Source organism: Phytophthora infestans, genomic scaffold (assembly GCF_000142945.1).
Source record: "Phytophthora infestans T30-4 supercont1.80 genomic scaffold, whole genome shotgun sequence".
Taxonomy (NCBI): domain Eukaryota; phylum Oomycota; class Peronosporomycetes; order Peronosporales; family Peronosporaceae; genus Phytophthora; species Phytophthora infestans.
The window spans coordinates 102,248-117,779 of record NW_003303679.1 but is presented as its reverse complement, the minus strand read 5'-3'; the positions used below and the strand labels follow the sequence as shown (position 1 = coordinate 117,779).

Sequence of the window (15,532 nt, the reverse complement as noted above, 5' to 3'; positions counted from 1 at the left end):
TTCACTGAGAGTTCTCTAAACGCTCGGAAACCAACTTCCTCTAGCGCAAGGCGCTGTGTGACCCCGTCACACAATGGCTCGCCAAATCCAAAATAGATGTTTTTTACGTAATTATTGACAGAACTCTAATTCTTTCGGGTGGGGACTTCCTTTGTTTTCCTGTCGTACTGCAAGCACGATTAAGGGGGTGAAAATAACGCTTTGCTGGTTAGTGATGTGTGCGATAAGAGCGTGTATGGGACCCTTGTTACTTTCTGTCGACGTGCAGTAGAAACACTGCCTTAAAAGAAGGCTACTGCGTTGAAGTGGCTATCACAAAGTGAAACAATTACCCTGCGAGCAATGAATCTTTTAAACGTTCATCTTGGACTGGTCGGTAGATATCGAGTAAGGAGTAGTACCGATTCAATCCTCTACGCTGAGCCTGTACGCAAAGTATGATAATTGAAGAGGGCACCATCAACGACCCTCTCGATGGAGCGGGCAGTCCTCAGCAAAAAAGGTTGTACCACTGAGTATAAGGTGGGTCTCGACGCCAAAACGTATACTCGTTGTTCAGATCGCGGGCATCTCCAAATACCATGTCGACACATTATTGCCACTTTGTATAGATGTTCCAAGAGTATCGGTACCTTTACTTTCTTTCACAACGCGTACACTGTCACCTCGTACGATTGAGCATTTTCAAAACCTACTAATACCCTTCCTCTTAGCTGATTCCAGTCACTATAATCCTTGCAACTCCAGTTGAAACCAATTTAGGCCGAGCGGCTAAGCGATCCGAGCGCGACAAGGGGAGGGGGGGGTAAGCGGCGTTTCCATAGTCGTCTAGAATCAAGCATAGGTGGTACGAGCAAAGTTCAACTTATCAAGCGGCTCACAATTCTAGCGCAGATGAAGATACCGTCGCTGATATACGTGCTGTGGTTGGCGTCGACCTCAGAGCTGCAAGTAAAATCCCACGCAAACCTTACGTATGCAGTAACTGTGGTGAGTCGGATCACAACGCTACCCGCTGCTTAAGCCGTGTGTCTGACGTTGTAATACATTTGCGGCTGAAGTGAAGCCTGAAATTATGTTGTTGGTCGATTCCTGTTTGAACTTCTTCCCCAAAGTATAACAACGATCACCAAGAGGGCAGTTTCACTGCCCAACTAACAAATGACAAAGTCATGTACATGCTCTAAAGCGCTTAATACTAATCGAAGCAGCGTATTTATTTTTGTTGCCTTCATTCAACTCGAGCTACCAATCACGACTGGATAACGTCCATATATTGATTTTGTGACAAAAGCTTGTTTCCCCAACAGCGTTGTCACAAATGTGCAGTAAACTTTTGATACGGGCCGTACATGTTGGATAAAACAAAGAACCAAAAATTTGGCGGTGGGGCCCAGTTGTACATGTTCAGTACTATTACAGTCGTGCACCTCCAATTCGACAGGGCGGACCATATCAACAGTGCCAGGGCATAAGTGCACAACGTACAGCAAAAAACAAACGCAAATCCAGTGCACTGATATTTGTTTTGTTAATTCAGTACAAAATTTTTCGTTTAGTTTTGAGACGATGCCTGTGTGGCACCAACAGTTTCTAATAGTCGTTGCAGATATGTTGTTCCAGCCTTCAGACAACCACTTCATGGCGGAGTAAACGTCGACCGGCGTGTAAGGAACACCCTTGTAGAACAGGTCCAGCTCCGCGGCTTGCTTCTTGTTCTGGTACTCATTCTTCAGGCACCTAATGATGCCCTGGTCCATGGGCTGCAGTACGGCAGTTGTATTAGGCGGGAGCTTGCGAATAGCAACATTGGATAGCTCAATAGAAGCGTCGCTGTGCGACGAAGTATTGTCAACAAGTAGTAGTACTTGTCGTTCTTCCAGCTGCATACGTTCATTTAGCGCCAAGAGCCAATCACAGTACTTTACCGTATTCATCCACGCCTTCGCCGTATTTGTGTAGGTAGCTCCAATTTCGACTAGAAGGTCGCAATTTTTTAGGGGGCGCGGCACTTTAGACCGACCAATGAAGTGCAGCGGAAGCTGCTCCGTGCCATCGGCGTTGGTGGCAACGCACACGGTGATCCGGTGCTTGCTCTGCTTCCTCCCCTTCTCTTTCTTGTTCACTGTTAGTGATCCTCGCGGTTCCCGGCGGTAGAAGAATGCGGTCTCGTCCATATTGAAGACGTCCCGGGGGTCGTATTCTGAAACAAGTGCTCGAAGATCTTTAAGCCCCTCTTCCACTGCTGCGTCTTGAACTCGTCAATCTTCTGCATAATCTTGGCGTCAGACGCGCGAATCGCGGGCGCGCAACAGCGCTTCCGGTCGCGATAGGCATCCGGCAAGGCGGCAACGTCCGCCGACCGCTTAAGAATACTCAGGACGGTAGTGCGCTTTACTGCTTGGGGCGCTCCGTTGCCCAACGAGCAAGTTCGGAGTGAGAGCATGCAGGATCTGACTTGTGCTTCTCGCACAAAGACTGCTTTTGTGGGACATGTAGGAGGCAGGGCGATGTCCCATTGTCTTTGGCGGTAAAAATCAAAGTGTGTGTTTGTATGAAGACGTCCGATCCAAAATTTAAAATCAGATCGATGCGGCGTGTCATCCCTCGGCGAGGAGGGGAAAACCGCTGAGGTTAATTGCTAGGGTGGTGATGGGCAAAGGTAGTTGCGCATCCGATTCGCGTAATCATAAAATCTGGCAGGGTATCGACTGATACCGGTGTCGAATTGGAGGTGCACGACTGTAATACGCATAATACGTTCAGTACTATTAATATGCAAAAATCAAAAATTTCAAAACCCCGCAATTAAAGATGCGAGGAAATATGAAAAATCCACAGTTTTTATAAGGATAATCCACACCGACAGATCCACAGTCCACAACAATCGACGACATTGTACTGTACCAGTGCAGTGTTATATTGACGTCATCGCCTGTAAAACGATGACGCCCTCGGAGGCTTAAGTACCATTGGTACTTATGCGCATCCGATTCGCGTAATCATAAAATCTGGCAGGGTATCGACTGATACCGGTGTCGAATTGGAGGTGCACGACTGTAATACGCATAATACGTTCAGTACTATTAATATGCAAAAATCAAAAATTTCAAAACCCCGCAATTAAAGATGCGAGGAAATATGAAAAATCCACAGTTTTTATAAGGATAATCCACACCGACAGATCCACAGTCCACAACAATCGACGACATTGTACTGTACCAGTGCAGTGTTATATTGACGTCATCGCCTGTAAAACGATGACGCCCTCGGAGGCTTAAGTACCATTGGTACTTAAGCCTCCGAGGGTACTACCAAGTACTGCTTTGTAACCAGTGTTTTATCACTCGAGAACTACCAAAGAAGCCCCAATTCGTCGCTTGAGCAGCCCGCAACCCCGTCCAAATCCACCCGCTCATAACAATCACGACGCAGTGCCTTCCCCCCAAGCACGAGCTCCGCCACCACTGCCAGAAGAGTCTGAGCCGCCACCAGAAGCCGCACTTGCAGCCCAAACGCCACCGAGGTGTCTGTTCCGTCGTCTGAAGCCTTGAAGACTCGGTTAACGAGTCAGTATTGCCCCCAAGAAGCCTCGCAATCGGCACCTACTTGCTGTTCGTCGTGAAGAGGCTGCTGCTTTCAGACGTGCGTTGTGTTAGACGCGTGAAGCTACAGCCGTTGGTCCGCTCTGCTGGCGAGTACCTCAACCACATTTACGACTTGACACGACCTGTGTGCTCCTTCACGTGTGTGCCTGGCCAGTAAGTGTGGCGACGTGTCAGTCATTATGGATGCCAGTCTAAAGGCGCAATTCTGGAATGAAGGCTACCTTGTCGGAAACTTAAGACTACCGCCTCACACTTTGGAGAAAGCTAAACAGGAAATCGAGCAACTGGACTTCAGACCTATTTTTGGTGAGGTGTATGAAGTAGAACGTGACCATTTCCGTCTTCAAGCTCCTATTGCTACATTTGGTCCGGCTACAAACAAAATATACAAGCGAGTGAAGGGTATTGTGGAAGGATCTGATAAAAATTGGTACACCAAAAAGTCTATTTGGAACGCATTGAAATCACTTCCGGGGGGCCTTCGCCAAGGCATCCACCTAGATTTTCCTTCATTCGAGACAAGCAAAGCGAAACTGGAAAAGGGTATTGATCAGGCGTCTGTCATTATTGCTCTTCAATCAGACACACAGGTCTACGTCTATCCTGGCTGATTTGGAGTCTATGCAGAAATGGACAAATGCAAACTGTTGTCACTCGACGCGGGCGCATTCCTGCTGTTCCGCGGAGACTTGGTCCATGCAGGGGCTGAATTTGAAGAGGAAAATTTGAGGCTGCATTGTTACGTACGTGTACGTGGAATTCCACAGAAGGCCGACGCAACTGAAGCTGCTGAGAGCGACGACGAAAGTGAGGACGCAAGCGAAGAAGAAGTCGAGGAAGAGGAGGGTGGGGAGGTGGGAGAAGCAGAAAGCGCGGAGGAGAGCGAGTGGGAGAGTGAGGCGGAGAGTGCTCAGGACAGTGAATAACTAAATACACAATTTAATTTGTGTTTCTGTTTATTGTAAGCTAAATAAAAAACGATCCGTATTGTCAGAGTAAGCGATCCGTATTGTCAGAGTCAGCGATCCGTATTGTCAGAGTAAGCGATCCGTATTGTCAGAGTCAGCGATCCGTATTGTCAGAGTAAGGGATTTGTAATGCCAGACTTTCAAAGTAATATCTCTAGAGGCTTAGCGTACGTATTCGTTTCACGTAGCAACTGAATCTTATAGACTGCATTCGCAGGAAAACAATATGGTAATACTGGAACAAAGTGGACGTCAGCAGCAAGACCACAGTGAAGATCGGAGACATCAACGATATCTTTGTGGCTATCAAACCAACAGCTGAACGGCGGAAAATCGACATGAGGAGACGCGAGGGTAGATCCAACAGACTTCACTGCGTCCTTGTGCAAGACTAACCGGCTTAAGAGCACAATATATGCTTACTACATTTTAATGGGAATTAAATCCCACGCGAGGTCATCATCAGCCTTATCGGCTGTCCGTGTGTTCAACTCGCAAAGACACTATACGTAAAATAAGAAACATAGCAAGAAGAAGGCAATAAGGCGATGAAGTGATGGTATATTCAAGCAAGCATTCATTTCGTGTGTCTACAACAACGATAAAGCAGGACCGTTAAGGATCGGACGTCCACGTTTGGATGGTCTGCTTCGGCTGCTTCTGCGATCTGATCTTCTAAGGTTTTTCTTTTGTTGCGCCGGCTGCGGTTGAACAACTTCCTCTTGCCAGGTTGGTCAGTACCAAACCTTGTATAAAAGGCGAAGAGAAGATGTACACACTGGCCTCTGTGGAAAAAGTATTTACACGGGCAAGTGCGAGTAGTTAAATCCACTGACCATCCTTCCTCCGGCTGTTCATCTCTTTCCATTCTAGCCGCATTAGCACCAAGTTGCACATCCACATCCACAACTTCCATCGACTTCCTCGTCGGCTTCACGTAGATTCGAGGTGTAGCTTTAGAAACGACAAGTACAAAATTGCTGGAGCCGTCGAAGGATGGAGTCTCAACGAGCAGTTGCTGTCGGCGCAAAGCTGTCGCGCGCCGTCGAAGCCTGCTGCTAGCGGTAGATGTTTCATGGAATGCAGCACCCGACACGCTCTCCATTCGACAACAAACTTGAAGTTGACCAAGCAAAGACCCCATTAGCATTCGCTCTCGTAAAGTGTAGGTTTTCTTCAGCTTGGCATTGAACGTTTCCACGGGATTATTTGTAGTTACTTAACCAACAGGCGTACGGAAGCACTGCCATTTCACAAACTTTCCCGTCAGCCACTGCTGCAGAAAATACTCTCCAAATCGCTCGACATCTGGGTCGGCAAGCCACCGCCGCACTGCAGACGTCTTTTTAGCATGAAATTCCGAGGCGTTTCTTGCGTAATGCATATCAAATATATCGGTCAAAACCAGGCTACGCTTACCGGGTAGTAGATACCTCGTCCGCTCATGAACTTTTGCGATAACGTGGTAAAAGCACATCAAAATCTCTGTTTCACAATCCTCGAACACTGATGCCATCGCATTGTACTGGGCTCCGTCGGCGTCTCCAAGAATGTAGTGCACTACCATCGGCTTCCGCAAAAATCGAGCGTAGATAGCTCGGAGGGATGCAAGCACACTCGCGTAGTGACGCTCTTCTTGTTGTGACACGACGAACAAAGCAACCAAGTGAAAGGAACGAGAATGGTCAGAAATTCCACAGACAAAGGTAGGATTATCCACTTGGTTCAACTTGTAGGTCGCATCAAAATGCGAAATGAAACTGTGCGGATCACGGTCGAGTCGTTTTAGGAGTGTCCTCGTAGTGAAGCCGACAAAAAATGTGCTAGTGTCGGTTCCTTCACCAATATTGATGTCTCCATTACAATTCATGCTGCTCGAAAACGAAAACGCAGAGCTTTCTTCTTCTAGCCCAGTGTAGGCTTTTGCTCTGATAACTTCCTCCAGAATATCCAAGTCGTCCGTATTGTTCAATTCAGTCTTGCGGCAATACGTAACAAAACTTTGCACCTTGCTGAGATGCGGATTTTTTTCCGCAGAGGCACCAACAGCCAGCGCGTTTCGAATTCGAGCAGGTTGAAGACCGTTAACAGCTAGTTGGCGCGCCGTTTTCTTTTGTTCCAACGTCAGGCCACCAGTAGGAGGATCATTTCCTTTCACTTCGTGTAAACCAAACTCATAAATATTCACTATGCCGCTTTTGCAGCATACAAGCGTCTTGCATTTCCAACGACACCTTAAAGGTGCGACACACGCATCCGCACACGTAGCTGAAGAGCACGAGAAGACCCGGTATCGCATTGTGTGAGGTGATGGATCCGTACACACGGCACATATCGATGTGTTGCTGACAGTAACTTTGTGTTTCTTCGCGTGCTTCATGTTTTCCACAATACGCTCGCTTTCCACCTCCGACACCTGCCGATACAGCATAGCCCACGGGAGTGGCTTTCCCATTCGTTAAAGCGGTTGTGTCAGATACATTGTTAGCAATCAAGCAAACAAAATACAATAATTAGGTAGTTTTAGCGTCCGTACGGTAGGTAGAGGATTTCGTCTAGCTACTCACTATGGGCTTACGAGTGCTGCGCGTAGAGAGCAAGGGGAGTCAGGTGGCGTTGTCGGTGGCTGGTCTCGACGTTTCCTACCGCAGATTTTGATTGGATGCGTGTCGGCCAATCTCCGGAGATGTGTAATCGGTCACTGGTTGGCTAAAATTTAGTTTGTTTGATTACCTGACATTTGGTGGATTGATTGATCTTCTAGTGGATTTGTCAATTCAGCTATGGATTAGTATAGTGTGTTATTTACTGGGCTTACAGATCTGTGGATTAATACTATCTCTGCAGTTAGGGCTCATAGTACTGTGGACATTTTACGCGTCCTCTTAAAGATGCCTGCCTGCCTATGACACCTTCTGCCAATCCCAAGATAGGCGAATGCGTAGGTTTGAACGAGACACACCATCTAGAGCGTCTGGCTTTCTTCAAGTCGGAACGGAAGCCAGTCACGCGATTGTCGGCCGCTCGAGTGAATTAATCCGGTGATGCTGCTCTCTCTCGGTGAACCAAAGTGTCCGCGCCTCACCATTTCTGAAAAGATGACAAATAGCAACAGAGGGCCGATCGGACTTCCAATACGGCGCGTCCAGAGCCGCAATGCGCTCGCCATGTCAGCCATCCAGGAGGAGCGTTCGAGTCTTGATAACGCGCCAATGGCGCCCCCCGTTGTGGATTCGTGCTCCACATCTCCGACCACTTCGTCTTCGAGCTCCGACTCGAGTCCAAATCGGTCACGTCCTGTTGCAAACTCCAATAAACCTCCAACTGGCAAGGCAACTGCGCGGCCGAATAGGGCTTGCTCGGCACGGTCACGTTCCGTTGCCAAATTTGAGGAAGTCGAAGCAACTACTGCTATTGAAGCCACCGCTCCCTCCCAACAGCCTACTAGACCTCTGCGAGCTCAATCGGCTCGAACATGGACTCCCTCTTTCGCGGATATGCCGTCCATGCCTACCGTTAAAGGGATCACGTCTGCAGTGGCAAGGCAGATGAACTCGGTACGAACTCGTTCCATTCCTACTGTGGATGAAACCAATACGACATGCCCTCCGAAGAAGACGTTGAAGGCTCGTTCAATGCGGTCTCGCCCAATATCGTGTTTTGATGATTCCCTCTTGGACGAGCAAGCGAAGAAAGGAACAAAGGAGACGCCGGAGCAAAAACCCACCAAGATAGCCAAATCGTTTCGCTCGCGTCCGGTTCCTTGCTTTGATGACCGACTTGCATCCGGCCCCACACCAGAGACGAAAATGGGAGGTTGGAAGCCCCGTGCAGTCGGCACCAGACCAGCCTCAGGCCCGAAGCCACGAATGCCTCGATCGACCTCCTCCGCTCATTTATCATCATCACCTTCATCATCTGATGGATCGTCGGATGGTGCAAAGCTCTCTGTCCGACGACGTGACTCGATTCCTCCGCGTAAGCTGACACGCCCAAAATCGTCCTCTAACTTGACTGCAGCTGCAAATAAACCTGCAAAGAAGAGTCGAAGCCGTCGTCGATTCCCGTCGGAGGAGGAAATCTCCGCCAACCGTTCGCGGGCTTCATCAGACAGCGGTCGAGGACTGAAGGATGCGCTTACCGGTAAGCTCAGTGACGAAGATTTACGCCCAAGATCGTCGTCTGACTCGACGTCAAGCAAAAAGGCAATGAAATTTTCTTCTCGCCCACGTCACTTCGAAGGCAAGTTCCAGAATCGCCGAGGTCAGTCGCTCTTGTACTTTTCACTCTTTCCCCCGGAGAAGCTGGCGATGCGTGGAGTTATTCTCTATTTGCACGGCATGGGTGACCACTGTCGACGGAGTACAGAACTCTACGAGCGTTACTGCGAAGAAGGTTTTGGTGTGATTACCTACGACCTGGTGAATCACGGCGCAAGTGACTACGATCAGTACAACACGCGCGCGCACATCAGCAATTTCGATGATTTCGTCGACGACACGAACGACTTTGTCAAATTCGCCAAGATTAATATTTACAAGATTGCTCTTAGGTACTGGCGGAAGCACCACCACCCTCGTCACCCGCATGGAAGGGAAAAGAAGCGCGATACGCCACCCGAATTGCCACTGATTATCTCGGGCACGTCGTTCGGAGCTCTAATTGGCCTCCACACTGTGCTCTCAGGTCAGCACAAGTTCCACGCTGCTATGTGGGCGTCGGCTAGTATTGGAGTGACGTGGACTCCGGTGCTGTGGGCTCAGTGGAAGTTTGCCAAGCCGCTGGTTGCAGCGTTCCCGACGGCCAAAGTGATTCCTGCGATTCAGCACAACCTGCGAAGTCGAAACCCAGACTTTCTGGAGAAATACCAGGACGATCCTCTGACCAGCAGCGACATGATCACTCCTCGCAGTGGACACGAGTCACTCAACGCCATGATTCGACTCCAGCAGGACAAGAGAGTTTCAGACGAGGATTCTTCCTTTTGTACGGTCCCCATGTTGTTCCTTGCTGGATCTGACGATCGCATATCGGACCAGCAGGCTACGTTCAAATTCTTCCAACGAATGGGAAACTTGGACAAGTCTTTCAAAGTCTTTGATGGCTTGTACCACATGATCTACGAAGAACCTGAGAGGGAGGAAGTTCTCCAATATCTGGTGGAATGGTTGCACAAAAGATTTCCACTCGAGACGCGGCATCCAAACGATGTAGTCACGAAACTGGAGCCGTCCATCCGCAGCTACAACTACGTCAAGGCAGAACGCACTGAACTGTGAGTTAAGCATAAAACTCTTCATTACCAAGATAATAAATCAAATCGTCTACTTTTAACTTAAAAAGTATCGGAACAGCATCAAAACGCTAAAACGTGAGCAACGTGGTCTCCAAAAACTCGTAAAACGCGCTATCAGGGTCAGTGACGAGGTACTCTGCGGCGCCACACTCAGCAACAGTCCCATCTTGCATCACTAGAATCCTGTCGAAACCCAAAACCTGGTCGAGTCGATGTGTGATGAGGAAGATCGTCGAGTTCGCGAACTCCTTCCCAACGACTGTAAGAAGCTTCTTGTCACACTCTTGGTCCACCGACGAGAAAGCTTCATCTAAAATGAGAACCCGAGCAGGTTTCAAAAGTGATCGCGCCAGCACCAGCATCTGTCGCTCTCCCATGCTCCAGTTTTCTCCATTCTCCACCAGTCTCACGTCCAAATTCGTCACGATCACTCGGCTTGAAGACTCGCCAGTGTAGCCTCCTCCTTCGCTCACTTTGCCACTGTCAGTAACCGGTCCGGGGGTAACACAGAGGCCCGTCTTAGCAAGAACTCCCCACAACGCATCGTCATCAAACTCCTTGAACGGGTCCAAATATCGGCGAATACTGCACCGATAGAACAGCGGGGTTTGTGGAATGATACAGATCCGGCTACGAAGATCGCGCAACTGTAGGCGGCTAATGTCTACTCCATCGATAAGAATCCGACCATAAGGCAGGCTGTGCATTTGAAGCATTGCCATCGCCAGTGAACTCTTTCCAGATCCCGTTATCCCCACAACGCCAATCTTTTCACCACCAGCAACGGAGAACGTCACGTCTTTCAGTGCACAAGTTGACAAATCACTACCTTCTTGTGTCTTCTCGTACCGAAAAAATACGTGATCGAAAACGACAGCACCAGTCGTCGGCCATTGACGAGGAGCACTTAAGCGTCGTTGGACCCCGTTCTGCTCGACATGCTCTTCAGGCGGAATGTGCTGGAACTTCTTCAGGTTGGCAATGCTGAACATGTTCACCGAGCTGTTCAGAATCCCCACCGAGAACGAGACAAAGTCACGCTGTACACTGTAAATACAGTGAAGCATTAGACCCAGTGTGCTCGCTTGCAGCCCTCCATGCGCCAGAAGAAGCGCTAAGCAGAACAAAAAGACCGCGACGAGGAGGCTACAGCGAATGTACAGCCAATGTGTAAACACTTCCACAACGGTGGCGATTCTTGATCTATCGTCAACCATTTTACCGTGATGTAAGCAAACACGCTCGACTTGGTCAGCTCCAAACGAACGGATAATGGCAGCTCCATCCAGCGTTTCTGACACAAAATTCAGGTCTGCCGCTTCAAGTTCTGCTCTCAATGAGTACACCTGAGCAAAGAGGCACTTGTCCACCATTCCTAGGCACAAGTAGGCCGTCAGGGCCGTAAATATTGCGCCTGTAGTACCCAGTAGATAACACATTGTCCCTAAAGCAGCTGCAATGGACGCAGTACTTCGAAACATAAAAACCAACGGAAACGACATCAATCCATCAATTATCTGCATATCCGTCGAGTAACGCGCCAAAATTTCACCGATTGGAGTTTGATACAGCACCGACACGGGGGCACGCAGGAGTGACTGGGTCATGTCGCTGAAGATACTCTTGGCACGTCTTGAGAGCATGTAGAAGATCACAGCACAGCTAACAAGTAGAAGTACAAACGCTCCGGCACTCAGCAAACTGTCGCTTTCCACATATCAACGTACGTCCAGGTCATATTACTCCAGCACTGACCACAAGTTTTTTGCCACATCAACGAGACCGTATGCGACAAACAGAGCGCAAGCAATAAGAGAAGAATTCCGTCCTCGAGTCGGCCACCAAATCTCCTTTGCAACTCTATCCACCGTTCGTCGGGTCAGGTCACACTTAGGAATGGAGGATACTTTCAACGCCGTTCGACGGCGAGATAACCGTGTTCGAACCTCTTGAATCTGCTGGTCATCCATTGCAAACGAGGAATACTCTTCGTCCATTTTCTCCTTGTTGCGACCAGTGCGCCAAGGTGGAATATCCGCAAGCCGTCGTGCACGACGACTTGTTTTTCCTGTGTGTCCACCACGACACGTCTCGGATACAGCAGTTTCGTTGACGTACCACAAGCGATCAACGAAACCGGACTCTACGACTTCCGGGTTGTGAGTGGCAACGATAATTGTCTTGTAGCGTAATAACTCTAGAAAACACTTTCGGAACACGTCGCTTTGGACAATAGCGTCCGCACTGGCCAGGGGTCGATCTAACAGATAAATGTCTGCGTCAGAATACAGAGTTCGGGCAAGAGCGATGCGCGAGTTCTGCCCGCCAGAAAGGTTGATGCCTTTCGGTCCGATCATTGTGTCGTCTCCATCCGGGAGACTCTCGAGATCCTCCAACAAGCAACACGCATCCAACACGCGATAGTATTTGGCTTCATCGAAAGGATAACCAAAAAGCACTTTGTCTCGGATGCTAAGTGTCTGTAACCATGGCTGCTCCGAACAATATGCGACCTTGTAGTGTGGTGACAGATACACATTTCCCGTCACACACGCAACATCACCTAGAAAGTCAGTCAGCAGACTTGTCTTCCCAGCTCCAGCCTTTCCGTGAATCACTACAAGTTCCCCTGCATTCACGCGCAGGTTGACATTAGCCAGAACCGTAGTGGGAGCATGGTATCCCACTGACAACTCTACGTTTTCCATTACAGCCACCAACCACCCCATCAGTGTACGTCTTGGGCTCTGTCTCCACTGTCGTGTCGTTGGCGAATTTTTCGCAGTATCGGAGATAATGGTCAATCTTTCGCAGTCCAACCTGCCCATCGATGAGCACTCGAATCCCCATAATCAGACCGTGCAATTCCACTTGGACATGGTCGATCAAAATCAGAGCTGTGAACACTGTGGCAGGTGAGAAGAAGCCTGCACGAGCAGCTAGAGACGTGAAAATCGCCACTGATGCGAACGCTGGTGCCTCCAACACACAGCAACAGCGAAGAATTCGAAAGGCCGCCTCCCACAACTTCCTCTTTTCCTCTTTCCTCCTGGCTGACATTATCTTTGACAAGATCTTGTCTTCCCACGCGTACAGTTTAATGGACTGGATGCCTTTAAAACACTCATTCACTGCAGCCAGCGTCTTGGCTCGTTTCTTGGTGTACCATTGCAGCATTCGGGCCGAGAGCGCTGTCAGTACCGACAGGCCGATAATGATAACAGCCAGAGACGACAGAATTACAATCGCACTTGTCTGCAACGTACGGTGTAAGATGAAGAGCAGCACTGAGAGCTGCAGTGTGGACGTCCACATGTCGTGGAACCGGATGAGCAGCCAGCTCACTTGTACGAGGTTGGACGAGTAGAGTGTGGCGATGGCAGCGATGCTGGTGCTGGTGCCGTGACGGCCTTTGACCGGCCGTTGTACAGATTTAGCGAACACTAGAGCACGGATGGAGGCCACAACACGCAGCTGCGCCTTAAACATCCTAAAGCGCGCGTGGCGGTCGAAGAGCACAGCCAGCATAACGGATACGTGAATACCCACCAGCAGTAAGAGCAGCTCCAGCACGGATTTGTGCTCGCTTTCGGGGTCCATGGCGGCAGTCAGCAGCTTGAAGAGCATCACGGAAACACAACAGGCGCTAGTGGCAGAGCACAGCCCCAATCCGCCGCTACACACGATTGCGCGCCATTCAGTGCGCAAAATAGCGGTCATGAGTTGACCGGACGCGCTGTAGACGGCACGAAAGCGCCTCTCGGCCTGTTCCGCAGTGTTCTCTGAGTCGAGTTTCCAAAGATCTTGAAGGCGTAGGCGATGCCTTCCTCCAAGTGCTACAAGTGGCTCCACGAAGAGGAAACCGAGGCGCGACAGCCAGGAAGCCGAAGACTCATCCACAAGACACGCCCGGCTCTCTACCGAGACGTTGGCGGGGTTTTCGGGGGTTAAAGAGGTACGGCTCCACGCGCCAGAATGTGGCGAAGAATACGAGCGGCAGCGTACTCGACAGCGTGCGCCGGCACCAACGCTGTTACCGTCTGTGTCGAAGGGTCCATGCATGAATTGGGCAACTTTTTGTACAGTAGTAAAATAACAGCTATACATGTACAGTAATATTGTTACATTCACCGAAATTTGTTCAATTGCAGCTGGCTTTTAACCAATCAGAGGTGGCCTACGCCTGAGGAGCCTAGCAACACCGGCCCAGCGCAGCCCCCCCCCCCCACCACCCCCTCGCTGATAGCACACCTAACCAAGCCCAAGCTGCGCGAGGTCCCAGTCCTCGTTGAGTGATGGTCGCTCCTCGGTTGCTCCGAGTGGTGACCATGACGATATAGGAAGTAGTCGTAACAACGCTTAGTTGCAGGGACTGAAAGTCCAGCAGGAAAAAAATGCCGAGTGCTGCTGCTTGCCCCTGGCGGCGCAGATTGTCGAGTGGGCAGCAGCGTACGGAAAAACCCGGTAATATATTCGTAGGAGCTAGCAGTAGGATGGGGCTGGCGGCTTGCCAGCCAATGGTCCGTCGAAGTCCGGCATCTGGACGCGAGCATCGCGTCCTACACGGAGACACCTGAGCCTCAGGTTGGAGCTGGACGCAGTCCTGGCTCTTCCTCCACAGCTGACACTCCCACATGATCACCTTTTAGAGCTTACCACGATGTCCTTGGCGTCTTCTAACTGCGCTGCAGCACGACGCTTCATCCTTGGCAGCTCTCTTCCTCCTTCTTGTCCTTCGCATGCATAAACTGGTAGTAGTAGCTTGCATTCACGCACAGCGATGATGTTTGGCTCCCACTGAACGAGCTAAGCCTTGCTGAAGGTCGATGCGCGGCACCTTCATACCATCACGGCAATGTTCGAACTTGTCCTTCGGCAACGTCTTCGTCATCGCGTCGGTGGTCATGTCGTCGGTGCCAACATAGCGAATCCGTAGCTGCTCGTCCTCCACGAGATGGCGCACCAAGTGGATCTTGTTCATAATGTGCTTGCACTTGCTGTGCTTGCCAGTATTGGCAGTCAGATAGATGCACGACTTGTTATCGCCGAGAATCTCCGGAGTCGCAAACTCCCAGCGTAGTTCTTCACAGAGTCCAAGTAGCCACTGTAGATCTCTAGTATCTTCATTCATAACAATATACTCTGATCCGTACGAAACCACGTTACCATTGACGAACGTCACCAACCCGCTAACACTCTTTCGATCATCAGGGTCATTAGCGTAGTCAGCATCGGTGTAGCACGTCAGATTGACATCGTTCCCAGTAGCAATGTCCATTAAGCCGTACCACTCAGGTAGCGTAACACTCTCTTTCCCAAAGCGTAGTGTGTGTGGTCGAAGCGGGACAGGTACTTGATGAGATTACGCACAGCGTGCGCAATGTCCGGCCTTGAGGCTGAGACCAGATATTGTAGTGCACCAACGAGAACATGGCAGGGAGCGTGGAGTCATCCTTAGCGTCTTTGAACACCTCAGCGCGCAGCGCTTCCGGTGTTGCGATCGCATTGCAACCCTCCATGTGAAATCGCTTCAGCACCTCCGTAATATGCTACCGCTGGAAAAATACCGCATGTCGACGCTCGCTGTCGACCAGAATCTCCACGCCTAGTATATACTTGACCGGTCCGAGAGATGTGAGTTCATACTCCTCACTTAGCTG

At 49.9% G+C, this 15,532-nt stretch overlaps 2 protein-coding genes across 2 annotated transcripts; one reads left to right on the top strand and one right to left on the bottom strand.

Moving 5' to 3' along the window:
- Nucleotides 1-8,707: 8,707 nt before the first annotated feature.
- On the top strand, nt 8,708-9,855 carry PITG_18854 (serine protease family S33, putative; the record flags this gene model as incomplete). Its single annotated transcript, XM_002997239.1, has 2 exons — nt 8,708-8,768; nt 8,819-9,855. 2 exons carry the CDS (start codon nt 8,708-8,710, stop codon nt 9,853-9,855), a joined length of 1,098 nt encoding a protein of 365 aa, XP_002997285.1.
- Nucleotides 9,856-9,940: 85 nt separating this feature from the next.
- On the bottom strand, nt 9,941-13,934 carry PITG_18853 (ATP-binding Cassette (ABC) Superfamily; the record flags this gene model as incomplete). Its single annotated transcript, XM_002997238.1, has 3 exons — nt 9,941-11,564; nt 11,631-12,565; nt 12,630-13,934. The coding sequence occupies 3 exons, from the start codon at nt 13,932-13,934 to the stop codon at nt 9,941-9,943; spliced, it is 3,864 nt and encodes a 1,287-aa protein (XP_002997284.1).
- Between the last annotated feature and the right edge of the window lie 1,598 nt (nt 13,935-15,532).